Source organism: Larimichthys crocea, chromosome XVI, assembly GCF_000972845.2.
Source record: "Larimichthys crocea isolate SSNF chromosome XVI, L_crocea_2.0, whole genome shotgun sequence".
Classification (NCBI taxonomy): domain Eukaryota; kingdom Metazoa; phylum Chordata; class Actinopteri; family Sciaenidae; genus Larimichthys; species Larimichthys crocea.
The window spans coordinates 14,528,832-14,554,570 of record NC_040026.1 but is presented as its reverse complement, the minus strand read 5'-3'; the positions used below and the strand labels follow the sequence as shown (position 1 = coordinate 14,554,570).

Here is a 25,739-nt window from a genome sequence, read left to right as displayed (position 1 = left end):
AGAGAGAGAGAGAGAGAGAGAGAGAGAGAGAGAGAGAGAGAGAGAGAGAGAGCCAGGTGGCCAGTCCACCCCTGGGTAGAAATAATAACAAATGTTTATCCATAAATAGCAATGCAAACTTTATTTTACAGTTTGTGAAGTATTTTTACATTAATATTTCCAACTTTAGGGCAAAATTAAGTAAACTTTTTTTTTGTTTTGATTCTTCAGACCCTCTTTCATGCAACAATATCATTCACCTTAGCCTTAAAATGTAATCAGAGACAGGAAATTAAAGACAAGACGACTCAGGATGACAAGCTTCAGAAACAGGAAAAGAAGAACAAAAAAACCTGGACATTAAATTTGATCCTAGAAGGCTGAACACACACCCACAGAGAGCACAACTGGCAAAAAATTCCATAATATAAAAATGTAAACGGTAACCATTCAGGTTGTATCCTGAATGTGTAAAAATCAGCCTTTCGTGGCCTTTTTGTGATAAAAATGCACGTCCAGAGTTACTCCTCCATGAGCGCCCATGCCTCTTCGGCTTTCATGTAGTACTGGTTGGCCAAACGACCTTTCATGGCCTCCATGGCAGCTTCTGCTGCTTCTGTAAACAGATCACCTACAGGGAGGGATATTACGAGAGGTTAGGACAGAGGCAGAGACAATCAACAACAAATACAGTTAAAATAAGGCTGGTTATGTTCTATATTTTGATTATTGTCAACAAATCCCCATGAAAAGTTTGGCCTAAGCAGCAACCTCCGTGGCTGTGAAGTTCCTTGAACGGCCACGTGTGGATGTCTACAGGAGTCAGTCTCCATAAGTCCCCATGTTAAAATGTCCAACTTCACAGCGGAAATAAAATAGTTTTGCTCTCTATAACTAATTTCACTGTTCATGACAACTGTACCGAGTCTGAATTTTTATATAACTCACCAGTTCAAATTATATTAAGTCTTAAAGTTATGCATAATTAACACTGTTGGCGCTTTAATTGACAGGTAGGTGCCATTAGAGATGGCATGTTTGAGCAACCATTCAGCCAACTTCAGGTCCATCTTTGCTGATTTTTAGGGAACGGCAGGACTGCCAACACGGGGGCAGACAGAGACGCACGTGTTTTTCTCATTACTATGAACACACACACACACACTGTAGTTAAGTTTGACTCAATCCCACATACTGCATCCTGCTGCTGGAAATACTCACTACAGCTGAAAGTAGTTCACACACTGTTTAGTCCTGTTTGCTAAAAACTTCAGTGGCTTCGCCTTTTTTAAGAATGTTACGACATATTTGTGATCAGATCTACGTCTTAAGAGGCATGGAGGCCGAGTACCACAACTGTTGAATTTGCTCTTTTCATAGAATTTGTTGACAAACAATTTTACCTATTATCTGTATACTATTTTAGATGAATCTGTCTTTTGAAGCTCCAACAGTGGCTTTAAATAGATCAGATCTTCAGATCTATAAGGAGGCTAAAGCATGACGTGAAAATAGTCTCTACGAGAAGTTTTTATGGATGTTGTGTTACGACAGGAATCCACTGACACAGCTGCATGTTTCGTATTCAAAAGACAGATTCCATTGCTGTATTTCTTAAAATTATGGGGGTATCTTCAGGTGTACTCAGCACAGCGAGGTGTGGTAAGCCAACATGGAGTCGAACCTGCTCTCTGTGGGTCTGCAGTTAGGTTGAAGCCTCCCACTTGGTACATCTCCGCCTCTCTGGCCAGCAGCAGGTAGCGAGGCTCGTCCTGCGTCCCATCAAACTCCCCTCCCTCGTCATAGTCTGTCATGTTCAACGCTGTGTCGTACCAGTGAATGGCTTCCTCCCAGTCCTGCTTTCTATATGAAAAATAAAAGAAACAATAGTAAGTTCCTCTAGGGGGCAGTATTTCATGACTGTTTGAAGGGGCAATTTTTCACTTCACTGACCTGTCAGCTGACAGATTCATCCCAGAATCAAAAGCTCTGGCCACTATGATCATAGAAGATCTGTCACCAGCCTCTGCAGCCTGCAGCAGATACTTAAAGCCTTTCATCCGGTTTCCTGCATTATCCTGCCAACAACACAAAAATATTAGAAAACAAGGGCACACATATCCAAAACCAAACCAGCTGAAGAGACAGATAAACTGTTTCCTACCTCCAGCTCCATCTCTGGCAGTATGTGATGAGGCAGCTGCAGACAGCACTGTCCCAAGGCTATGATGGCTTCCAGCTCTCCGCACAGTGCAGCTCTCTCCAAGTGGAGCATGGCCGAGTCCTGATCCCACTGCTCGTCCTTCTCGCAGAAACGACCCGCTTCGTGGTACCGCACCATGGCCAAGTGGACCTGAGCAGGAAGGACCGAGATTGAGGATGTGTTCAACTAATTAAACTGACCTGCAACAACAGGTGGATTTAAAATATCACAAGACAAGTTAGAGCCTCAGTTGGACTGATTCTGTTCAGTCTGAACCAGGTGGTGTCGACAGGAGCTACAAATCATTGGGTTAAATGATTAGACTTGTTTGCTGCCTGTCGCTCTCATCATTAATTAAATAAACCTTAATCTTACGCTTTATTTGGTTGGTAAGTTTGTTTCAATCCTTCAGTCATGTCAAAATCAACCTGTCTGATGTTTTACCTTTCCGAGGATTGACTGGCCGATCTTCTTCTGCAGCAGATTGCCGAGGCGCTCCACCTCAGTGGCCACACAGGAAGATCGGTGGATGTGAGCGCGAGACGAATGGTAGAAGCTCCACTTCTCCTCCGTCAGCTGAGCAGAAAAAATACAGTTAAGATACGAGAACGAGGAAGAATGAGATGGAGAATGTTACCATCACAATAACAACAACAAAACACAGATTATATGATGAAAGTAAAATCAAGTGCAAGTTGACAAATCACACTCTCAGGGGTGTACCCATCCAGGAGTCTTGAGCTCAGATCTGGTGGAGTACATCCCTGATGGCCTGTGCCTCAGTGAATGCAAACTCATGTAAAGCATGGCGACAGGAGCACACACACAAATTTTTCACGGCAAGAATCATTAGCAAGATGGCGGGTGGGCGAAACAGAGGTAGATGGTGTTTCGATTCCAAATGTCAATTCAGAATTTCCATGTATTTACCATTTTAAAGGCAGACAGACGTGGAAACAATTGCAGCTTTTGCAATCAGATGCTCAAATCTTAACCTGAGAATCATGCTGAATAAAGCTTTAAAGCAACAAGACTGCCCAGCACTGCACGGGGGAAGCGCCTGGCTTACGAGCGTCCATGCAAATTAATCACCCCTTCGTTGTCAGGACTGTGTAAATTTAAGTTTGCAGAGACTCTTGGAGGAGCTACCATCTTCCTCTAGTGAGGGAACACAAAGAGCAGGAGGTGCTACATTAGAGGAGATGAACGACTTTGGTTGTTAAGCAAAGAAAAAGAGGAAAAGACAAAGTGAAGAAAGACAGGAAAAATCAGATGAGGGTCGATTATGACTGAGGTGAGGATGATGTTTACACACGGTTATCTCTCTGTTTGTTTACCCGTCTGAAACTGTCCTCATCCGACTCTGAATATTGTCTTTTGTAGCGATGATGGGCCTATGTGATGATACAACATGCATTATAAGACCTACAGTCAGAGGATGTCACAGTCAAAGTTCATGTGGAAATAAGGGAAATGTTAACAGAAGAACTACAGAGAGTGAACTACACACCGTAACAGGAGAAGTCAGGGTTTAATAATTGTTAAAATGGATGTTTGCTTGAGAGTGAGCTTACTAAAAATATTAAACACCTGGATACTAGAAATACGTTATTAAATGAGGTATTTGCTACCTATTGTATTGTTTATCTGTAGGTTAACTGAGTGTGCACTTCAATAATTATGACTTCCTTTGCGTCTTTTAGAAATCCAAAATCAAATCAAACCAAAGTGGAAGTCTTTACCCCGTCTACATGATCGTTTGGGTCGCCTTCGCTCCTCCTCTCGCTGGGGTAGCCGCTGTCCCCGCCGCTATCAGATTCCTACAGACAGAAAATAAACCATCAGTGAAGTGACTCATCTTGTTGTGACAGGTGAATACAATTCAAAGTTGACGAGTAATGACTCAAATCAGACTCAAGTCATCTTAGAGGCATCAATCGTGTTTCCTCCAGCTCAGGAGCGTCTCTGAGAAGTCTCTCTCAGTATGTCATTCATGCTTTTATGCACCCCATTTACAATAATAATAACACATGACCTACATGCATATTTTGAGTTATTGCTCACCTTGTGTTCACCTGTGTTGTTATTGTGCCTGTCATGTTCATTCATGCCTGTAAAAAAAAGTAGAAATAATACTTAAAATGTGAACACCACACTTAACGGCATAAAACAAACAAATGTGCAGTATGTTATGATGTGCTCATACCGATGGGGGACCTGGCCATAAATCCATGTGTAACTACTGGGGAGCAGGGGAGGAGGAGAGGGGAGCAGGGGACTGAGTCCATGTCGCTCATGCTGTCGTCCGCTGATGATGTCTCGGACAGGCGGGATAACAGCGGAGGTGCGCGGCCTGTTGACATGGTGCGAACACGAGGAGAACCGCAGATCTCCTCGCAGCCTCTCAGCACCGTCTGGGCTGACTTCTGAAATAAATCAAGACGAATCTTTCTTGAGGAAATAGACAACAGGAGGTGGAGAAGAAGCAGAGTAAACAGAGGATAAGGACAGTGCATCCTTTGTTCATCATTAAACTGTTAAAATTACAAGCAGTTTGTTGGTGCAGTCCAGCTGGGATCTCTCTGCGGGGGAAAGGTCAAAAGGCGTCAGGCCCATGCTCTTGCAGATCTTGTTACACAGGTGGGAGTGGAAGAACAGCGCCATGCCTCGCACACCTGGAAACACCGGAGTGATCAAGATGGAGCTTCTTGAATCATTTCTATCCGAACGTCACACAAGTATCCAGCAGCAGTTTGTCTGAACTGTACCTAGATTTCCGTCCCCAAAGTCAGTCCCCTTCTCCGTGTGGATCTGTGGGTCGGTGTACAGATCTCCGACTCCTTGGATGTCCACCACGATGAGCTGGTGGCCCGATCGCTCAAAGGTGAAGTGACTGAATGCCTGATGGACACGAAAAGTTGGAGATTATTCAGTGAGTGTTAGCTGAACATGGATTAACAAGCAAAAGGTGACGTGACTCACCTGTGGAGTGAGCCGGATGTTGTCGTCCCTCACAAAGCCGGAGTTGGAGTTGTATTTGATGTACTTGCCCTCAATGTAATGCTCCAGGTGGAAGAGAGGTTTACCGGGTCTCTCTGTCATCTCCACCACACACATTTGCATGATGTCCACCTGAGGATTAGAGAGAGATAAACATCCCTTTACACCACACTATACTATTTTTAGTATAACATGACTAATACAGTACACATAAAACAACACAGAAACAGATTAAGAACGGAGACTGTCTGTTGTTCCAGCTCCTCCTGGGGGATCCCAAGGCTAGATGGGCTACATAGTCCCTCTAGCACGTTCTGCCCCGAGATCTCCGCCCAGTTGGACGTGTCTGGAACGCCTCCAAAGAAAGGCACAGAGGAAGCATCCGAATCAGATGCTTGAACTACCTCAGCTGGCTTCTTTCGACACAAAGGAGCGGCGGCTCTACTCTGAGCACAGCCACCCAGCAGAGGAAGCTCTTGTATCTCATTCTTTCAGTCACTACCAAAAACTCATGACCATAGCCGGTGGCTGGAATGTAAATTGACTGGAAAATCTAGAGCCTTGCCTTCTGGCCCGTTAACTGGTCTTTCATCTTTCTCCTGTACCTGTTTGGGAGGGCGGTGGCGGCTGTACTCCTCTCCCCACAGTTTGGCCTCCATTTGAAGCCTGACGTCCTCAAAGTAAACGTTCCTGTCCACCGTCTCCATGTAACTCTTGGCCACATAATTGGATGCTGACTTCCAGTTGCTGCTGTGTGAAAAATTCGATAACTTCTTCCTAAAGGGAAAGGATACAAGGGTTAGGTAGTATATTTACATTTATTTCCCCACAGCAAGAAACTTCATTAAAATGCAAAACAAAGCCGTTTTTGATCGCAATCTTAAATCCAACAAAAGAGCAACACAAGAGACATGAAGATTTTCTTTTTTTAAGGGTCTGACTCGTTTGGGCTTGTTTGGGCTTGTCGGGTTTGGGGGGTTTATTTGCATGCTCTGGGTTTTGTCAGAGAGGAATTTGGCTCTAGGACACTACACGCGACACACAGATGATGTGGGGGTTGATAGATGCCTCTCTTTTACATTTCCCACACAACTAAGGATTAATAATTAACAATTAAACTGTCCTCTCTTTTCCCTTTCAAAACAGTGATAACACCATGTGCAGTGAACATCCAGAGAATCAATAAAGTTAAAGATAAAGCCTTGCAGTGCCATCATGGTGGACTTTATAAAACTGGGTCAGTGTAACATTCTCAGCCCCATCTTTGGGTCGAAAACCGCTGAGCAGTAATCCTCCAGAGTCACGGGGGGAAAGGCGAGGAATGTGGACCTGCATCGCTTATAGGCTACAATCTAGGAGAGACGTACCCCTCTGCTTTGTTTATACTCGTCACTAAAGCACAAGGGCAATAACCGCTGGATGAGAACTGATGGATGTAGAGAAATATTTCAACTTACGTCCTGAAGCACTCTCTCATGGCCCCTTTCCCAAATGGCTGTGAGAAACCAGGCAGATAAATTAGAAAAGAGAGAATAAACTCTCCACTGCATTAGTTTTCTTTAAATATTGGCAGAACAGTCATACCTGGGCAGCCATCTTAAGGTGGACCTGGTCTTGAGCCCACTCTCCTGTGACGGCGTTGTACCTGCGAAGAGGGACAGTGAATTAACAGCCATATTGAATACACTCATAAATATGTTGGATGATCTTCAAATCTACATCAAATTTAATCTATTTATTACACAGAAGGTGTGGTTTTTAGCTTTTTCTGGTCAGAGAAAGTTTGTTTTGTTTTGAGAAAGCGGTGTGGCTCTATGGATGGCAATGTCAGTTGGTTGGTCCACCATTTTGGTCCAGATTGAAATATCTTTTGGCTCCAAAAAAACAAAAAACAAGATGGCAAGAAGACTTGTGGTTTAAAACAGTTGTCTGCAAACTGATGAGTGACGACACGTTGGATCTACAAGCTCACAGAGGTACTAACATGGCTGTAGACATGTTTATTTCTGCTGTGAAGTTGGACATTTTAACATGGATTGACCGACTTCTGCAGCCAACCTCATGAACCTCATGAACGGAACTTGGCCGTTTGAGGAACTGCAGTTTTTGGCACTTCTGTATTGGCTTTACTTCACAGGATGTTACCACTTAGTAGAAACAAAATAGGGATTCTTTATAGCGCAGAAATGATTTCTCGATATCTATATTAGTCAAGATGTCAGCTCGGTCCCTGGGAGAAATGTGACGGCAATCTATTTATAGACAAAAGAGACAAAAATAACCCAATTCTACTGCAGCTCTAACAGAGCAGCTGTGAGACTGTCCATCTGTGCATCACAGAGTTGACCCGGTGACTCGCTCTGCAGGGAGAGAAAATGGCTCTTGTTTTTGTTTTCCACCTGTCATGTTACAAATCACTCACACTGCACAATCTACAACAGCCGGGACTCTTTTGTCTCTTATGAGTCTGCTGCAGTTACTCTAAATCTCGATCACGTTAGCCAGGTTTGGCCTCTGGGAGGGAGCCCATCTGTCAGCAGCCTGGCATTAAATCTTATCACGAAGGCACATGAAGTATCTAGTTTCCTCTGTACGGAAAAACAATAAGGAAGAGAAGAATGAAGAAGAAAGGTCGTGTGTGTGTTTTCCTTTCGTTTTAGGATTTAGGCTTGGAAAGCAAAGAACTCATATGGTGATATAACGTATGCTTACACATGTGCGTCTGGGTCAGTGTGTCTGTTTGGCTTGGCAGGGTGTATGTGTCCTGAGTTAATGAATACTGTATGAGCTGTAGGTGCAGCTGCAAGTCTTCACAACCTGAATGCATTCAAACTACAAACTCAGTATGCAGCTTTCCATCTACACTCAAAGTACAGTGCTCTATTTTGCCTGCAAAACGTAATCGTCAATCTCGTCTGCCAAGAACCCGTTTACAGCCCGGGAACACAGTGTACCGTGACATTCATTCCATTAAGTTCATACTACAGGGGGGCTTAAGAGTGGGACGGGGGAGTGAGGTTACATGTGGGTAAAATTAGCACATGAAAAGAGAACACGAGGGCAAATCTCGACAATCCCTTCCCTCCTTCTCTGTCTATAAGCACAGCCCTGCATGTTATGTAACACACCCAACACACACACACAAGCAAAGGAATTCACTTTGCTCCCTGTTTTTTGCCCACACCCATTCCATTGTTAGTCGGTCCACGTCTGAAAACTCTGCGAGGGGTATGTGTTCGTTTATATAGTGGGCCACAATGTCTGGGTGATCGCTCCAGTGTCCCACCCACAGTACGAGATAAAAATACGGGCCAGAGGACGTCAAGTGTGCCCCGGTGAAGGGGCAGTAATGTTTGTCAACAGTTAAGATTAGCACCACTGGCCGAGATACGAGCCAGTATGTGAAACATGCCTCCGCTCTGATGACAGCTGAAGGCTACAGGCTAATATCAATGTGGTCAATGTGTGATCAGTCAGTGTCGACTAACACTAATATGTGTTATCAATCGGTAGATGACCATGTAGTGTTGTTGTTGTTGTTGTTGTTTTGCTCTTCTAGCATACTACTGTACTGTTTTGTTTGTGTCTTATCGCTCTCATCACGTTGTTTTTGTGTCACCGCAGCTGCTTTCAGCGAACAAAGCTCAGATGTGAATGAATGGGGCTTTTCTACCCCCCATCTGGATCTGTGTGGAGCTTACATGATCTCCCTGTGTCTGCGTGGCTTCTTCCCACAGTCCAAAGACATGCAGCTTAATTGGTTACTCTAGGTGTGAATGCGAGTGTGACCGGTTGTTTGTCTCTGTGTGTCAGCCCTGCAATGAACTGGCGATTTGTCCAGGGTGTACCAAGCATCTCGCCCAATGTTAGCTGGGATCAGCTCCAAGCCACGCACAAGCCTGATAGGTGGTTATGGAAACCCATTGAATGCTAGCTACCAGAGAATGACATTAGTGTCTAGCTGCAGAACATAGAGGAGCAGCTTAAGAGCCACATATTTCAAGTGTTTGCTGAGACGTTCGATGTGATAATGTCAATGTTATAATACTGGAAATACCACTTTTGAAGCACTGCTTGAAAATGTAAGAAACGCCTTATACTATCAAAATACTACGATATTTACAATGAAAATAAACTATGAGATGAGTTTTGCATGTCCTTTTTATTATTTTGTTTGCATATTTGCCTTCTTTGTAGTCACAGTCATGCATGTAACACATGCATACATCCATTATGAGTTACAACCTAAAATTTGACAGGGAGAAAGTAAGTGGAGGTGGTTTAAAAAACTCCACAATCAGGGCTCCAAACAGGAAATATCATAAGGAGAAGTGCAGATCAGGAGTACCACTTTTCCCACCAATTAACTCTTTAACAGGTTCAGTTCTGGCTTCAACGACAGTCGATAAATAATCTTTTTATCGAGAATAAACTTCTGTGTAAACAGTCCTAACTAGTCTGAGAAACACTGATCTATAGTAATCAAATCCAATTGTTTTGGAACTTTATCACCCTCTGGAATATTATTTAAAGCTTATGATATATGTGGAAGTATAAAAAATGGTGACACAGCAGACTTTTTGACTTGTCATAGCAGGGTGAGTGAGTAAGTTCCAGGGTCCTGGTATTGTGCATGCTGGCCTGCCATCATGTCTTACTGGGGACACTTGATGGAACTGAGGCATTGTTAATAAAATGTGTTTTACCTATGCTCTTTCCTGTTATGACCAGTCAAAACGTCCTGATGCTTAAAATGCCATTAAAAACGGTCATACCTGTAACGAATGCAGGGTTCAGTCTTGATGTCCTCCAGATGAAACTCTGCCCAGGGGTCAGGCATAGCTTTGGCCTTTTCGATCGCATTTTTCCACGCGTTCTGTCACAGTAAACAAACACCACCTGTTAACTAGCAGTATTTGTTTGTTTTTTATGCAAAAAGAATGGGAATATCAGGCTAAACAGGTTCGCTAAAACAAATACAAGGAGAGGAAGCCATTCAGTGCAGATGTACCAGACATTTTGAGTCCTCTCTCTGCACAACAAAGCCACTTTCTCACTCTCAGTGTCTGTGTTGTGCTCACTAATTTGGCTAAATTAAATTACTGAACAGCTTCCCCTTTTCTTCATTTGCATTTGATTTAGGCATACAGTGCAGACCATTTATAAACAAGGACACACCAATGTAAACTAGAGCCTTCTCTTTATGGCACTTTTTTAGCTTGTAAGTGATGCAACAGCGTGCAAATAAGGAAGAAAGAAAAGGTAAACATCTTCAACCGGGAAGGAAGCACACAATTGTTAAAATGACATGATATCACATGTATAACAAACCAACCGAGGTCTCCTATTCCAGAGTAACTAAAATAATTTACTACTACAACCTCAAAACGTGTGCGATCACCATGTGCCATTTACAAGTATAACTTTCTTAGGAACCATCAATCACATCTCACTGGTAATCCAAACCTGCACCGGTCACCCAAACCCTGACCCGTCCAGCCCTGCACAGAAGCACGTTTCCCTCGTATACCACTGGTCACTGTACAGAAGGCACTCTAGACATGTTTATATTTATAATTCCCATGAAGCTAAATAAGAAGGGTCGCGTTTTTAACCTATAGAGTGTCACGTCTACTTGTGAGGAGGAGCAGACGACACATCTCACGTCAGACCCAAAGGTCCAGCTTCTCCATGACGACATGAATCTTATTGTCTGGCTACATTCACACACTTTTGAACAACATTATTCATTTTCTAAAGCAAAAAATTCGAGCAGCAGGAGCTCTAATGACAACAAAATGATTTAAACACTGCTTCCAGTGCAGTTTTGTAAAAACAATACAACATTTCTGGTGTTTGTTAGAGTAGATTCATTAGATCAAGTACAGAAATATAGTGTGAAGGAAGGGAGGATGCATTGTTTACATAACATTGTGCATACCATTAATCATATAGGGAGTCATGGGAAATGAGAATAGATGAAAGGTTAAATAAAGCAGTGAAGAAAAAGGACAGTAAATTACAGAGTGGAGGAGGGAGGTGCAGATGATCACTGGTGAAGAGGAGGAGGAGGAGGAGAAGGGAGATATAATTTGATCTGTAACGTACCCGTGCGCTCTCAGACAAAACCTTGTACGAGCGAGATTCTGCCTCAGTTTCTGTTTCATTCTATGTAGAAAGGTGAAGAAAATGCACGGCTTTTCGTCAAGAAACAAACATAAAACACATCTGACAGCCACATGGCATACTCACACATTTTTAAACAACATGAAAAACACCAGCGAAATGCTACTGGACAAAAAAAAGGTTAACTCTGCACAGTGTTGGCTGGTGCACAGGGGGGCTCTGATACGGAACACCCCCGCAATGAATCAAACCCTTATGTAGCTGTGAGAGCAGCAGTGAGTGACATGTTTACATGCATCGTAATCACGAGGTGAAAACGACTCTCTGGTACTTCCTGTTCTTCTGAGAGAGTACAGCTAAGATGTGGCTGAACAACTTTCCAATTAAATAAACAGACATAGGAGTATGTGTGCGCAGGCATGCAGATCAGCTCTACTTATAAGGCAAAGGGGTGTTCTCACAGTAAATTGCAGAACTGGGTGTTTATAATGATACGTGAATACTAACTATTTCCGAGCATGACTAAACACTCTATCAGTGGTTGATTTCAACTTTTGCGGACATGTTTCCCTTTACGGTACATTTGATAATCATCTCTGGTCAGATTATGCACTTTGCGTCATGTTACCAAGGAAACTGCTCACCTTAAACGCAAAGTTGGTCTTGGGAAGAGAGTTTGACAGCTGTCGGGCGTAAACCAGATTCTTCAGGTAGTGACAGACTTCTCTGGCAGAGTCGTCCAGGATGGGACAGATGAAGTGCTCGTCTTCGTCGTCGCTGGCATCACTCAGGGAAGAGGTTCGTGGATTGGGGGCACTTCGCTGGACAGGGGGTCTCTTGGCGCTGCCCTCCTCCTCCTCCATGCTGAACATCAGGTCATCCTCCATGATGTCTGCTGTTGTGTTGACTAGAGAGGAGACAGGAGTGTGAGTGGACATGAATGTTCATAACAACCCTGCATCATGGCTGCAGGACTGTGCACCCTGTGGCTTATATAATGTGGATTTAGGCGAGAATTGGTGATAATCAGCATGCAAAAGCAGTTTAGATCATTGCATCTATGTTATTCTGCAACAGTAAACATAATCAAATAATGTTTGCAGGTTTTTAAAGCAGCTGGTTTGAGAGGAATGCAGACCAGAGCTCGATACATAAAGTTCCTGCATCTGCTGTAATGTGCTCCCATACAAATGGATTAAGTAGATCATATTACAGCATGCTATAATACGATTTCCCCCCTAAAAAATATTTACTTTATTTACGCGAGAATTGGTGAGAATCAGCATGCAAAAGCAGTGTAGATCATTGCATCTATGTTATTCTGCAACAGAAAACATAAATCAGTTCTTCTATAATCAAATTATGTTTGCAGGTTTTTAAAGCAGCTGGTTGGAGAGGAATGCAGACCAGAGCTCGATACATAAAGTTCCTGCATCTGGTGCAATGTGCACCCATACAAATGGATTAAGTAGATCATATTATTGCATGCTATAATACGATTCCCCCCCTAAAAATATTAACTTTATCTGGTCTTTTATCACCTCACCTGTTAGATGCATATATTAAATAAACAACCAACCTTATAAAGCGCTTGCAGACACACCTTTAATGACTTTATCTCGACGGACTGTGACAGTATGGCCAGTCACCTCGGTCTTCTTCCGTCTTTCAGCTTCACTTTAAACAGCTAAACAGCGAGGACAGAGGCAGCTGCAGCTTAACTCTCCTCCCAGAACCAGAGTGGGTCGGTCCTGGTTCTCCAATGTAGCCTAAAGGTCCAGGGAGGTGCCTGGCAGCGGGGTCCGCAGCTCTTGTTACCGTCCACCACCGCGACCAGAGCCCGCGGCACGTACCACACTGTTCTCTCAGGCCACGCCCCTGACTGCCGTTGCCTTCACTTGTGTCGGAAATATCAAACATACGCATGAACAGATGAATCTGACGTTATATAAAGAGACTGTATCGAAAGAGTCAAGACGTCAGAATTGAAACTAACAGTTATTTCTACTACGTTTCACCATTTTTTTAAATAGAAACGGTAAACGTGTTGTTATTTAAACGTAGAAATGGTAGTTACGACTACGCAAGAGCACTTGAAAGCTGCACCGTGTAAACCATAGCTAGCTGTACGTTGTGTTCTCATGTATCACATTCCCGAGTTGGGGAAACCTGAAGAGCCTAGGTGGGATTTTCCGACCACACATAAATGTAAAAGTTATATTAAGTCTAATTCATCATATGACACGTAACATAATGCAAATAAAACTGCTGAGCTGACTTATTTACATGAAGCAGATCTCGCGTTAGTACGGGTAGTGGTGATATAAATCACATGGCGAGTCAATGCAGCGTGTATGGTAGCGTGGCCGAGTGGTCTAAGGCGCTGGATTTAGGCTCCAGTCATTTCGATGGCGTGGGTTCGAATCCCACCGCTGCCAATAACTTTTCATAGACGCTGGTTTTCCAGTGTACGCCTCATTTGCTTTACATTTACGACGATAACTGAACAACAGCTGGCGTTCAACCAGGAATAGCAACGTTTTAAACGCCAGGCTTTTCCTCTTGACAGCGGGTAGTGATGCAGCAGTGCCATCTTGTGGATTTATAGTTAATGCATCCTCTTATTGTGAATTAACCAGCCCTAGGGAGATGGATATTATCTGAGGTGGTACAAGCTATAACAAGTTTGAAAAACTGCTTAGGACATGATTTTGAAGGCGTTTTAATTCATATTTTTATTTCTTAATGTCAACCTCCTTATAGTTAAAAAGGAACACAACACTTTCTGCCAAAGTTAGAACAGTTTTGGTGGTAGATCTTTCTTGCAAAAAGGGGTGATATCTCATATTTTTGTTCACCATTTAGAGCTTGTCAATATTTACATTTAGTCATTTAGCAGACGCTTTTATCCAAAGCGACTTACAGAGAAGGGAACAATCAAAGTACAGTGCGATAAGAAAGTGTTAGTGCAACAATAAGTGCTATGACAATTCTTAAAGGGGCAGCTTTCTCATGTCCAATTGTAGGTAGTGCTAGAAGAGAATGTAATCTCTAAGTTATTATGGAATAGGAGACCTTGGTTAGTTTGAACCATTCATTTTACCTCCACTTACTCAACTTACCTCAACGTCATAATTAATCATGGATGTATGTGACCTATGCGCTACCTACATGAATGTGACTACAGAGCAGCCTGATGTGGAAAATATAGGAAATGCAAAACTTATTTTAAATTACATTCCTGCAATTTCATCATTTGAGTTTTTTCATTGAAAATATATATTTTAATATAATTAAATATTTCTAAATTAATTAAAAGGTCCAATGTGTGCAATTTGGGTTGCATCTATTGGTGTAGTCACTCCATTACAATCTCCTCACATCACCCTGAGAAACAACACTTGTCTAGAGTCAGTATTTAGTTTGTCTGTTCTGGGCTACTGTAGGAGCATGGTGTTTCAACTTAGCAGCCTCCATGGAAGAGGACCCGCTCCTACTGTAGATATAAAAAGCTAACTTTTAAGAAACAAAAACAAAAAAAATCTTATTTTTAGTGAATTATACATGCATGAAAACATAATTATAATTATTCTATTCCATGTCTGCCTTATTTTGAAAATAGAGATTCCTCTGTGTATCACCCAAGAGAGCTTGCGTACCACTAGTAGTAGAGATTTAGGGTGCTGAAGCATCTTTCTTCTTTCTTGGAGTCTCTCCTCACAAAATACTTAAAAAAATTAAACAATCTTTCACAAGACATAGTGGTTCACTGAATTTAATCAATAAATTTATATTTAAATATATAAAGATGTCCACAAGTCAAAATGACTCCAGTTGTATTTGTCCTATGTTTGCCATCCTTGAGTCTTTTTCATGATTAGTCTTTGATCAGTCCGAATGATCAGATTAGATCTTTTTTGGGAAGTATCAGGTTTTCACTGGGCCCTAAGTTTTTCCTTGGAGTACTGAGAAGCAACAAACTGCATTTTCCGGATGGCCAGCTGGGTATCTTCATGGGATATTCCAAGATGCCATACAGCCCGGACAGAATTCCCAAAATGGGGGTACATGAGAACTTGTATCCCCTGTCCCAGTGCGGCCTCCTCTCCCTCGCCAACCTGAGCCATGCGGGCACAAAACTCAGAGGGACTTAAACTGGACTCCTGTAGATAGAAACGTAGGATGTTTGTCTCCACGGCAGCCATCTCTACATTGAACAGGAGAGGGTCACAGTCGAGCAGAGCTGGGAAAGATGAAGAGAAAAGAAGTTATGAGCAGGCAGCCAGTTAATGTTTTATCTTTCATAGGCAGAAATACAAGCTACCGACCTTGAGCAAAGGTTTTTGCATTGCGGTGATCCTCCTCCAGTCGTCCCACCATCTCCAGTAGAGACATCTTTCCAGCTGCTGCAAGTATACCAGCCTGCCGCATCCCCCCACCCAGAGCTTTACGGCACCGTACTGCCTGGGATATAAAGTCTCGGGGTCCAGCCAGCATGGTTCCCACCGGGGAACCCAAACCCTGTTACACACCGTAATGTGAATTTGACTTAAGAAAAGTTTTATATTGTTTCCCTACAAGTTCATATGTTCAATTTTACAACCCTACCTTGGAGAGGCACACACTGACAGTGTGTGTGTGCTGCAGTATGGTAGATGGTGGCACCCCCTGGGACACAGCAGCGTTCATCACCCTGGCTCCGTCCATATGAACTGACAGACCATATCTGTCTGCTAAAGCACGAACCTTAGAGATGGAAACAAACCAACCAGAGATGATCAAACCTGTGAGAGCTGCCAGGTACTCCACCTTGCTGTGGTATCACAGCTGCTTTCACATACCTCCTGCAGGAAGGTCAGTGGTAGCACACGTCCTCCCTGTATGTTGTGTGTGTTCTCCACACATATGAGACGTGTGCGAGGGTAGTGGGGGTCGGGGTAACCATGGCGGATCTTCGATTCCAGCTGCTCTAAGTCAAAAGTTCCATTGGGGAGCGTGGTCACCGTGGTGGCGTGGACACCAGCCAGCTGTGTCAACACACAAATACACAGTAAAAGCACTGCAGATGACGACAGATGTGCAGAGGCGCAGGTGGTGCACTCACCTGTGCGCTCCCTCCTTGTTCATAGATGTGCAAATGGGACAGATCGCCCACGATCATCTCGTCTCCTCGCTCCCTGCAGTGCACCATTACTGCACAATGAAGTACATGCAAGTTTATGAGCACTCTGACCTCATAAAAATGGATTCAGACACTGCCAATAAAAGTACAGCTCACCTGCGATGAGATTACTCATTGTTCCAGTGGGAACAAACAGTGCAGCCTCCATTTGAAACATGTCGGCTGCAATCTTCTGTAACTCTGCAGAAAGGGTTAGACAATTCCTGCAAGATTTAGATAGCATGTTTAAGTATAGACAGACATACATTAAAATTAACCGATAAGATAAATCTGAATTTAATTTAAATCTCTACACTAAAACTAAACAAGTGTTAAGATATTTACAAATAGAAAACTATATAAAACAAACAAACAAACAAAAATAGAAATAACATGGTTTTTCTTTTTTTTATAGAAATAGCATTTAGCTAAAAACTATATACAGTTAAATTAGGCTGTAGAAAAGGAATGAAAGTCACAACAATGAGCAGAGATAGTGCAAAATGTGAATTGGGTGTGCATTCATTTATATAGAACCTCTGCTTGTGTAGTAACTATTCCCCTGTGATATTATGAAATGTGCAGTAATTAAGACGCTGTAATTGGTTATGCAGTTTTTATCAAGTGGTTCAATAATGTAGAAAAAAGTGAAAGTGATGCAGCTCACATAGAATTAAAACATACATGATACAAAAACATATTTTTATATGTAGTTTTGATTTACAAACTACTTTTTAACTATTCATTGTTAGTACTTAGGCGTCACTATGGTCGGTGTTTCGGTTTAACGAGTGACCGTGTTATCTGGTGACCGAAACAGGAAGGGAAGCTGTCAAACTAAACTAATCAAAGATGAATCGGGTGTTATTTTTATTTACATTGTAACGTTAATGAGAAAAAACAAACAAACAAGGTATTCACGTGGACAGCTACGTGTCTCCCTGTTTTCAATACCTGTCGTAACTGCGGCAACCACAGACGCATTCGCCTATCGGTCACCAGTTAACATGGTCACTGGTTACACCGAAACACCTTACCGTTAACAGTTGGGTCCTCTCCCATCACGTCATCTCCGACCTCGGCCTCCGCCATGGCCTGCCGCATCGCCGGCCCGGGCTTGGTCACCGTGTCGCTGCGTAGATCCACCACCCGGGCATGAACCGCACCGCCCGGTCCGGTGTGCCTGGGCTTCCCGGCGTTGTAGTAGCCTCGCACGGAGCTCCGTCCCAGCACTGCTGCTGCTGCTGCTGCTGCTGCTGCTGCATCTCGTGCACTGAGCGGGTTAGTTGAAGCGATCACACCGTGGTTGAAAAGCTTGGATAAAACTCTGCAGGAAAGTGTTTTCACAGCCATGATGTTCCTCCTGTGTGGTGTTTTTGTGTTGAACTTTGGATCAGTCACTGGAAATCGATAATCATTGACTGCAAGGGAAGTTAATGGATGACCTATCAGAGTATGCTCATGCACAGAACATAGGGGACCTCAAGGTGGCGCTATTATCCCAACAAAGCTAATTATACTGCAAATAAACACTGACTGAATAACTGATAATATAATCCAGGAAATTATTATCTGTTCACCTCGTTTACTTATAGATTGTATTCACAATATTAAGGTGACGACAGTCAAATGTAATCTATTACAATGAATGAATGTGTTGTTTTTATAGACCCACCAACATCTGACAGATCCAACATTGATTTTCTAAAACAAAAAATGATCTCATAAAGATGTTTTGTTATTGTTTTTTCAAACCTACTTTGCTGTTTTTGTTTTATATTGTAACGCTCATTGCTCTTAGCGTTAACTATAAACTTGCTTGTGCTGAATTTAATTACTTTCAGGCTGCGGGTCAAACAAAAGCACGGACACAGCTTCCCCTATGTGATACATCACCTCAGTGTTTTACCTCAGATCACTTTATCACAGATTACAGGCAAGGTGCACCATAAAATATAGTTCCTGTTCTAAACTATACAGCAAAATACTAATAGTTATTATTAATCACATTATGCCAATTATCTAACTAAATAATAAAATAATAATGAATAATAATAATAAAAATAAATCTCATCTCACACTATTATAGGTTACTGTAATGCTCAATAGTTTCATGTGTAGAGTCATTCACTTATTTATATTTGGTTTATATTGTAGTTTCTTGTCTTTATTGATGCTGTGTGGTTTTAAATTGTTGTTGTTTTTGTGTGGACCCCAAGTGGTCTAGCGACCACTTTAGTGACAGCTAACTGGGATCCAAGTAAAGCATAAAGAATAAAGGAGGGTTCATAAAAGAGACGATAAATACTTGCTGCCTCAGTCTGTACAAAGTCTCACATGAAAACATAGATACATTAAACACCACTAGTCAACCACAAAAATAAACATCACAAAACAGCACATTTCTGGTGGCAGTGTTGTACTGGAATGAATTAAATTCAAAAAGCCCCAGAATTAAATCTCACAAAGTCTCAGTCAAAACCTAAATATTTTAGATAAAAATCATAGTGCGAGATTATTGTATTTGATCATATTGGTGATGACTTTATTCTGTCTACAAGCAATTATTTTAGTTACCCATAATCTGTCAACAAAACATCAGAAACGATGAAAAATGCGACTCTATGTCTCCAAAGATATCCAGTTTACTGTGATATAAAACAGAGAAAACCAGAACATGTCAGTGTATTCAGTGTTCTTATGTGTTAGTGTGCTTGGATACTCGCACAGAAAACAACCTTCATGAAAACAATGGAAACAATCAATGTGTTTTTTATTACCATACTAAACATATTCATATTCACATAGATCATTTTGCACTTTTCCCTCAAAAACATTCTCAGACACATTCCTTCACTTTTTCCACAATCATCTTGAATTACAATATGTCAGATTTTATATAGATTTTAAATGTAACTCTCACCATGTCCTGAATTCATTCACCACAATGAGCGAGGCATGCATGCATCTGTGCGTGTCTGTCTGTTCCCGTGCCAGTGTGTATGATGTGTTTACGCTATGTTGTGGTCACAGACGCACTGAAATAACTGTGACACCCACAGATTCTTCAGGGGTCACAGTCCTGTTTTTGGCTTGACCTTTATCCCCGTGCTGAGCTGTAAAGCTAATTCCACCTGGGTGTCACCAGTAAGTCATTCATCTTACCGTAGAGAGCGAGAAAGGAGGTGAAATCATGCCCAACAAAACCCCCCTCCTACACACAAACACATGGCATGATGAGGATGTGGGCTCAGGCCCAAACTTGAACTGGTTATATCCAGCCTTATCCTCTATTTTTATCAGCAATAAAGCCCCAGTTCGCTCATGTCTCTGGGACTAAGTCAATATTTGGAGGTGAAGCCTTGTGGGAATTTATCTACAGTGGTCTGAGATCAAGCTGTGAGGGAGGTGCAGTCATTACAAAACAACTCCCTCCTCCTCCCCCTGACACTTTTTCTTTCTGACCCACAAATGGTACAACTGCATTCACATCACAAGCACCATCTTCCTCCCTCCCTTCCCTCTCTCTCCCACACCCACACACACACACACACACACACACACACACACACACATTTCCCACTTGCATGCATACTCATGCTTGTCTTGTTTGATTTGAATCGCTTGATAAAAATCCCAGTGTGTGTTATCAGAACCGCACCATACTGTAGTTAAAAGTTGATATTGCCAGTAACAGAGACAGGTTTTATTGAGCCATAACAAGTCATCATTAAAAGTCATTAGCAAACATCAGAGTCGTAAAAAGGCCACAGTCAGTCTCGAGAGCCCCGCAGAGCCGTGAACGGAGAGAGATAAAGATGCATCTGTAAGCAAGCAAGACAGACAGAAGAGGAGCAGCAGCGATGGATAACTGTGATAAGATGGAGAACGTGGAAGACGTCCTGAGCTGAGGAGTTTTTCCGGGATCACTGTTGGCACTGTGTTCTGTAACCTCACACTTTTGTCTATGTGTGTGTGTGTGTGTGTGTGTGTGTGTGTGTGTGCGCTCTCTGCCTCTGCTTGTGTGTTTTCTCTCAAATGCCTTCCAGCATTCCTTGCCTGTGCGTGGAGAGGGGAGAGAGTGGTGTTTTGGAGAAAATATTGAATTAGAGAAAAAGAGGCAGAGAGGGAGAAATGAAGGAGAGGGAGAAATATTGACTCCTTCTGGGAAGGAGCGAGACGGCAACGCCTTTCCAATAACCATAAACCCACTGGGCTGAAAATAGACGGGCCGAATGAATAAACGAATGTGTTCATCCCACATGAGCTCTTCTCTTTCACAGACGGAGGGGAGTGGAGGTGACCCCCCTCCCCTCCTCTCCTTCCCTTCCCTTCTCTCTCTCTCTCTCTCCTCTTTCACTGAGGCCATCATTTCTTCACCATGACGAGAGATATTAACCGGAACAAAACAGGTGTTTATGGGAAGCCTTCCCCTCAAATGAGGTTTCTCATACACACACACACACAGATATGCATGCACGCACGCACTTCCCTGTGCAGTGTAAAGGTGTCGAAACAAGACTAACATCTGTTTCACATTTCACACTAACCCCCCCACCACCACCTCCTTCGTATGTCATGGGCCATGTGGACATGCTTTATTTCACAAACACACACACACACACACACACACACACACACATACATAATCTTAAGAGGCATGGCAGGCTGCAGGATGGGGGTAGTCCTCTGTTGGTTCACCCAAAAGTTGTATATAACCATGCAGATACACTATACACCCTTAAAAAAAAGCTTTTCTCAGAAAAACAAGTACTTGATAAGTTCTCTGGAGAATTTTTTTTTTATCCTTTCTTTTTTTTGCTGTTTAAGGTTCATGGAGGAATGGAATGCTTTGTCCAGTTTACTCAATGTTGCATTTAAACATGTAAACAAATATTCAAATCCTTACATACAATCATTACATATTGTGGAATGTCACTGTCATTGGCATCAACTTTACAACTTTAAGTTAAAAAAAGTTAAAAATAAAGGTTCAAGTTGGTCACAGTGATGCCATAAAGGAACTTTTTTTGGTTCTTCAAGGAACATTTCACCTATTGCTTCTTCAAAGAACCAGTTACATACAAGGCCAACTTAAAGAACCAGTAATGAGTATAACGAACCTTTTAAAGGGGAAAAGAAATCAGTAAATATAAAAAGGGTCTTCAAAGTACCAAAAATGTTGCAAATGTGACTTAAAAAACTTTATTGCATTCAGTTCCTAGAGAACCTTAAACAGGGATATAAAAATGTTCTCCAGAGAAAGTGCCCCAGAGCATTTAGCAAGGTTATGTGAACACCCTAAAAACTAAAAGTTTGAACCTAAAGTGGTTCTTCATGGTGATGCCATAAGGGAACCCTTTCAGTTCTGCAAGGAACCTTTGACTTTTGGCATTAAGTTTTCCAAAAAACCTTAAACAGCAATAAAAATTCTAAAGGATAAAAAGGTTCTCCAGAGAACTTATCAAAAACCATTTTTTTGAGTGAACAGCCTTTAAAATAAAGAGTTTGAACTTAAAACGGTTCTTCATGCAAGGATCTTCAAAGAACCCGTTGCACAAGGCCAACTTAAAGAGCCAGTAATCAGTATAACATCGAACACTTCAAAAGGAACAAAGATTATTAAACATTAAAGGTTCTTCAAAGCACCAAAGTGCTGAAAAGTGACCTATGCATGATTGCTGATCATCTCATTTCTAAACCGTGGGTGATAATTTGATGCTGTGCAGCCTCCACTCTCTTCTGGGAAACAGGCTTTTCATAAGATGTTGGTTGTAAGGATTTTCTTCTCATTGAGCCTCAAAAGCTTTAATGAGTTTCGGGCACTGATGTTTTGGACGATAAGGTCTGGATCTCGACAACGCTCTCCAGTTCATCTCACAAGGTGTTCGATGGTTTGAGGTCCGGATTCTGCCAAGTTCTCCCACACCAACCTCAGAAAAACATTTCTTCATGTCCTTTCTTGTACAATGTGGGCATTGTTGTGTTGAAAAATGCCTTCCCCAAACTATTGCCTCAAAGCTGTAAGCACACTGTTGACTAAAGCTGGAGTTCCCAAACTTGTTCAGCTTGAGATCCGAGAGAGAAAAACTGGCCAAAACATTAGAAATACCTCTCAATATAATGCAGTCCAGCTCAACACCATTGCAAGCTATAACCTTAATAATAAACATGTAGTTAAACTAATACCTTGCTGACAGTGTCAATCAAAGCTGAACATTATTATCTTTGTAGAGGCAGAATTTAGAGCAGAGCTGTCGTATTGGCTCACATTAGATTGTACCCCATGAGCAGCTGGTGAATGTGCATCATGAACTACTGATAAAGAACTCAACAAACATCAAGTTAAAGCAACGTTGCATAAAAATTTGTATTTTTGCATTTAGCGCCCCTGGTTTCGAGTGCTATCACTGTCAGCTGTACACATGTATTTGTTATGATACATTACTTATAACCAAAAAATGAGTTGACAACTTTGCTAACAGCCAAAACTGCAGGCATACAACAGGCAAGTGCAGCAACACAAGACATAGCAGCCAGCTAATATTACTCACTGTCCAACAGCCAAAAGTCCAGTTCGGCCTCTCTGTCTTTTGCCTTTATTTAACCAAGCTTTGCCAAAGACAAAAGTCAGTCCAAAAGTTACCCTTGTTCTGGTGGCCTTTGGTTGGCACTCTCTCTTATCTCTTCTTAGCCTTCTCGTCAACGTCCTCTTCAGTCTATTGGCTCTGACATTATGTCCATAGAGGCTGGGTTACATTGTCGGCTTACCCAGCTCCTGTTCTGGCTCCCTCCTTTCCAGAACACCCGGTGGTCAAACAATAACACTGCTCCGGTGCTCTGCTCACAGTCCAGGCAGCTGGCTAACAAACTGAGCTAATACTAGCTAACAGCAGCTACAGTTGGCAGTAGTTTACATTACTGTCCATCAGGAAATTCAAAGACATCAGAGGGGAAAACTAGAAAAATTTGTCCCTAAAATATGATCCAGATTCACCAAAATCAGTGAATAAAGTTGGTGGTGTGTTCCATAAAGCATTACATATTTCTTGTGTCTCATCTAGCTGGAAGATTACATAGTGTCAGAACAGATGTATGTATGACAGGGACACAGCATGCATCAAAATTTGTTATTTTATGTAAGAAAAGTTGATTTAAAATGAATATTGAAATATATTTCTTTCATTATAAAAGCACATTATAGCCATAATCATATTTGCTGTGCGAACGTTAACACAGATCTATTATATATGTGGTAGCCCTCTAATTTAATTTTCCTAATTAAAATAGAAGACGATCGTTCTTCTTCTATTGTATTAGGAGAATGAATTAATTATTGCATTTTACTCTGCCAATTGGCAATCCTAAGTTTGATTTAAAGTATCATTAAATGCTGTGGTATTAAGACTTCCCGTCATTGGACATGAATGAATTTAGACATTCTTCTGTCAGCAGCTCATGGAAGGAAACACCTCTTGGCAGCAAAGGGATTTATCTTGTTGTGCTTAGAGCTTTGACAAATTGCATCACTTGTTTCCACACAGAACATTGTGTGAGCAGTTTTCACTGGAACCACTTTCCAACAATTAATAGTCCTAGTGAAAACTCTAGACCTGGACTGTGGATTATAGTAACCAGAAAATTGCTTCTGGAACGACACAGAGGATTTCACAATTTAATTCACTTCCATTATAGCCAGAGACTAATATCTCATATGAATCTGCGTGTCTTGATGCCAAGAAATCGGGTGAACTTCCCTTTAAGCATTGTGGTGAAGATAGTTGTTGTGTGACAGTATGAGGCAGGGTTAACCAGACCATCAAGATTACCCACTGTAGTAATGAACTGCAACCGCTATCGCCTATGGTACTCATTATTTCACCTTCATTCATCACTCACGGACTTCTCCTCTCAGTCATTTCTCATTTTGTTCATTCAGCTGTAATTATAGACCGTGACCAGCCTGTACAATTTCACTTCCGGAACACTGGCATCTCTCTCTTTTTTATACCTCCTCTCCTCTCGCTCCATTCATTTACCAGACCTTCAAGTCACCCCTCGCAGCCGATCCTGTCACCTCCTACCCTCTTTTCACTCCTCCTCCACTTCATCCTCTTTTCCCACAATGCTCAGTCTCCTACTCTCTCCCCCCTCTCTCGCTACCTCTCTCTCACTCTCTCTCTCTGGGAAGTCATGTGACTTCTCTGAAGCTGAGCCCTATAAACCAGCAGTACTTGGGGGCTCTGTCTATAAGCTCACTGATTGGCTCTTACATTCAGATGCTGTTCACTGCTGCTTGGGCACCCACAGCACACACTCCACACCAACAAACATAGCGGACCCCCTGTTTTCTTCTTTCAGAAACAAATGTGATCCGTCACGTTAAAAGGGCTTGTGTTTATGTGCCACCTTTTTCAGGAAGAGGAGTATTTAAACAGGGTAATGATTAGACTTTAATGAGTGGGCTGTTCTCACAGGTGAAACACACAACCACACACACACACACACACACACACACACACACCACACACACACACACATGCCTGAGAAGTGCCATTTGTTTTATATTGTGCTGTGGTTATATTGCTATGCGGATCCATAGCTGAATGGACTCGGGCTCAGCAGAAGGACTCAGCATTTGAGACTTGTTTAAGCCAACTGATCCACGTTGAGACGAACACGACAGCCTGTCAGTTATTGGCAGAAAAGTGCCACTGTTGCTATTCAAAACGTCCAGTTTGGATTGAAGGCCTCTGATGTTTTGATTGCAGTGAAATAAACTTGTAAAATGAGTGTGTAATTTGAAGCTAATCCCAGAAAGCTGTTTTGGGTTTAACTTTGTTTTGGTGATCACAGGTTTTTTATCTGACACTGATATTACACTGGTAGTGACGCATTGTCAGGAAGAGCCGGTTAGTGTTTATGGAAACCACAGTGGAAGAGTATTGATAAAGAAATGCCCAGTGCAGTGGAGCCTCTTTGATGTTAGTCGCCTCTTTATATGTAACTGACTGACAGCCAAAGACGACACCTCCCCACACACTTCACTACTGGTGTCAGTTCATACACTCACTATGAATGTTGACTTAGATAGACAGTGTTTGTGCTATAAGGTAAACAGAAGTGAGAGTTACCACTCTGGCCTCGGAGCACTGAAAGCCTTATAATTCTTTTATTTATATTCAATGTTTAATTGTTTTAGATGGAATCTTTTAGCCACACAACAGTGTCACTCTACGATAACAGTGTTAGTCACTCTGCCGGTCTGTA

At 42.1% G+C, this 25,739-nt stretch overlaps 2 protein-coding genes and 1 non-coding gene across 8 annotated transcripts; 1 reads left to right on the top strand and 2 right to left on the bottom strand.

Annotated features, from left to right (window-relative positions):
* Positions 1 to 102: 102 nt before the first annotated feature.
* eef2k (eukaryotic elongation factor 2 kinase) lies at positions 103 to 13,161 on the bottom strand. Of its 6 annotated transcripts, none has more exons than XM_019277801.2 (19): positions 12,888 to 13,161; positions 11,953 to 12,215; positions 11,291 to 11,350; positions 9,958 to 10,058; positions 6,767 to 6,827; positions 6,640 to 6,677; positions 5,788 to 5,959; positions 5,165 to 5,314; positions 4,951 to 5,083; positions 4,730 to 4,857; positions 4,389 to 4,608; positions 4,247 to 4,293; positions 3,925 to 4,002; positions 3,520 to 3,576; positions 2,627 to 2,758; positions 2,144 to 2,332; positions 1,933 to 2,057; positions 1,664 to 1,842; positions 103 to 610 (listed from the first exon to the last, which is right to left on the bottom strand). In XM_019277801.2, the coding sequence occupies exons 2-19, from the start codon at positions 12,193 to 12,195 to the stop codon at positions 501 to 503; spliced, it is 2,223 nt and encodes a 740-aa protein (XP_019133346.2). In that variant the 5' UTR covers positions 12,196 to 12,215; positions 12,888 to 13,161; the 3' UTR covers positions 103 to 500. The 6 variants fall into 6 exon arrangements, with proteins under 6 accessions (XP_019133346.2, XP_019133344.2, XP_019133345.2 ...); XM_019277799.2 differs by lacking the exon at positions 3,520 to 3,576 and adding an exon at positions 3,275 to 3,340; XM_019277800.2 differs by lacking the exon at positions 3,520 to 3,576 and adding an exon at positions 3,275 to 3,340 and having other exon boundaries at positions 12,912 to 13,161.
* A 503-nt stretch (positions 13,162 to 13,664) lies between these two features.
* trnal-uag (transfer RNA leucine (anticodon UAG)) lies at positions 13,665 to 13,746 on the top strand. Its single transcript has one exon. It is a non-coding gene; the product is annotated as a tRNA-Leu (tRNA).
* A 1,321-nt stretch (positions 13,747 to 15,067) lies between these two features.
* Positions 15,068 to 18,083, bottom strand: tha1 (threonine aldolase 1). The gene is made up of 7 exons (XM_010749431.3): positions 17,507 to 18,083; positions 16,587 to 16,670; positions 16,413 to 16,501; positions 16,150 to 16,335; positions 15,917 to 16,054; positions 15,637 to 15,829; positions 15,068 to 15,551 (listed from the first exon to the last, which is right to left on the bottom strand). The coding sequence occupies exons 1-7, from the start codon at positions 17,820 to 17,822 to the stop codon at positions 15,244 to 15,246; spliced, it is 1,314 nt and encodes a 437-aa protein (XP_010747733.3). The 5' UTR covers positions 17,823 to 18,083; the 3' UTR covers positions 15,068 to 15,243.
* Between the last annotated feature and the right edge of the window lie 7,656 nt (positions 18,084 to 25,739).

Bases quoted from the DNA above. Each gene is read 5' to 3' on its own strand.
- tha1 (XM_010749431.3), bottom strand. From the start codon at position 17,822: ATGGCTGTGAAAACACTTTCCTGCAGAGTTTTATCCAAGCTTTTCAAC. The intron at 16,502-16,586 runs GTGAGCTGTACT...TTCATTGTGCAG, and splicing joins AATGAGTAATCTCATCGCAG to TAATGGTGCACTGCAGGGAG. The intron at 16,055-16,149 runs GTATGTGAAAGC...TCCATCTCTAAG, and splicing joins CACTGACCTTCCTGCAGGAG to GTTCGTGCTTTAGCAGACAG.
- eef2k (XM_019277799.2), bottom strand. From the start codon at position 12,195: ATGGAGGATGACCTGATGTTCAGCATGGAGGAGGAGGAGGGCAGCGCC. The intron at 6,828-9,957 runs GTATGACCGTTT...CCCTCTTCGCAG, and splicing joins GAACCCTGCATTCGTTACAG to GTACAACGCCGTCACAGGAG. The intron at 1,843-1,932 runs GTCAGTGAAGTG...TTTTTCATATAG, and splicing joins ATGAATCTGTCAGCTGACAG to AAAGCAGGACTGGGAGGAAG.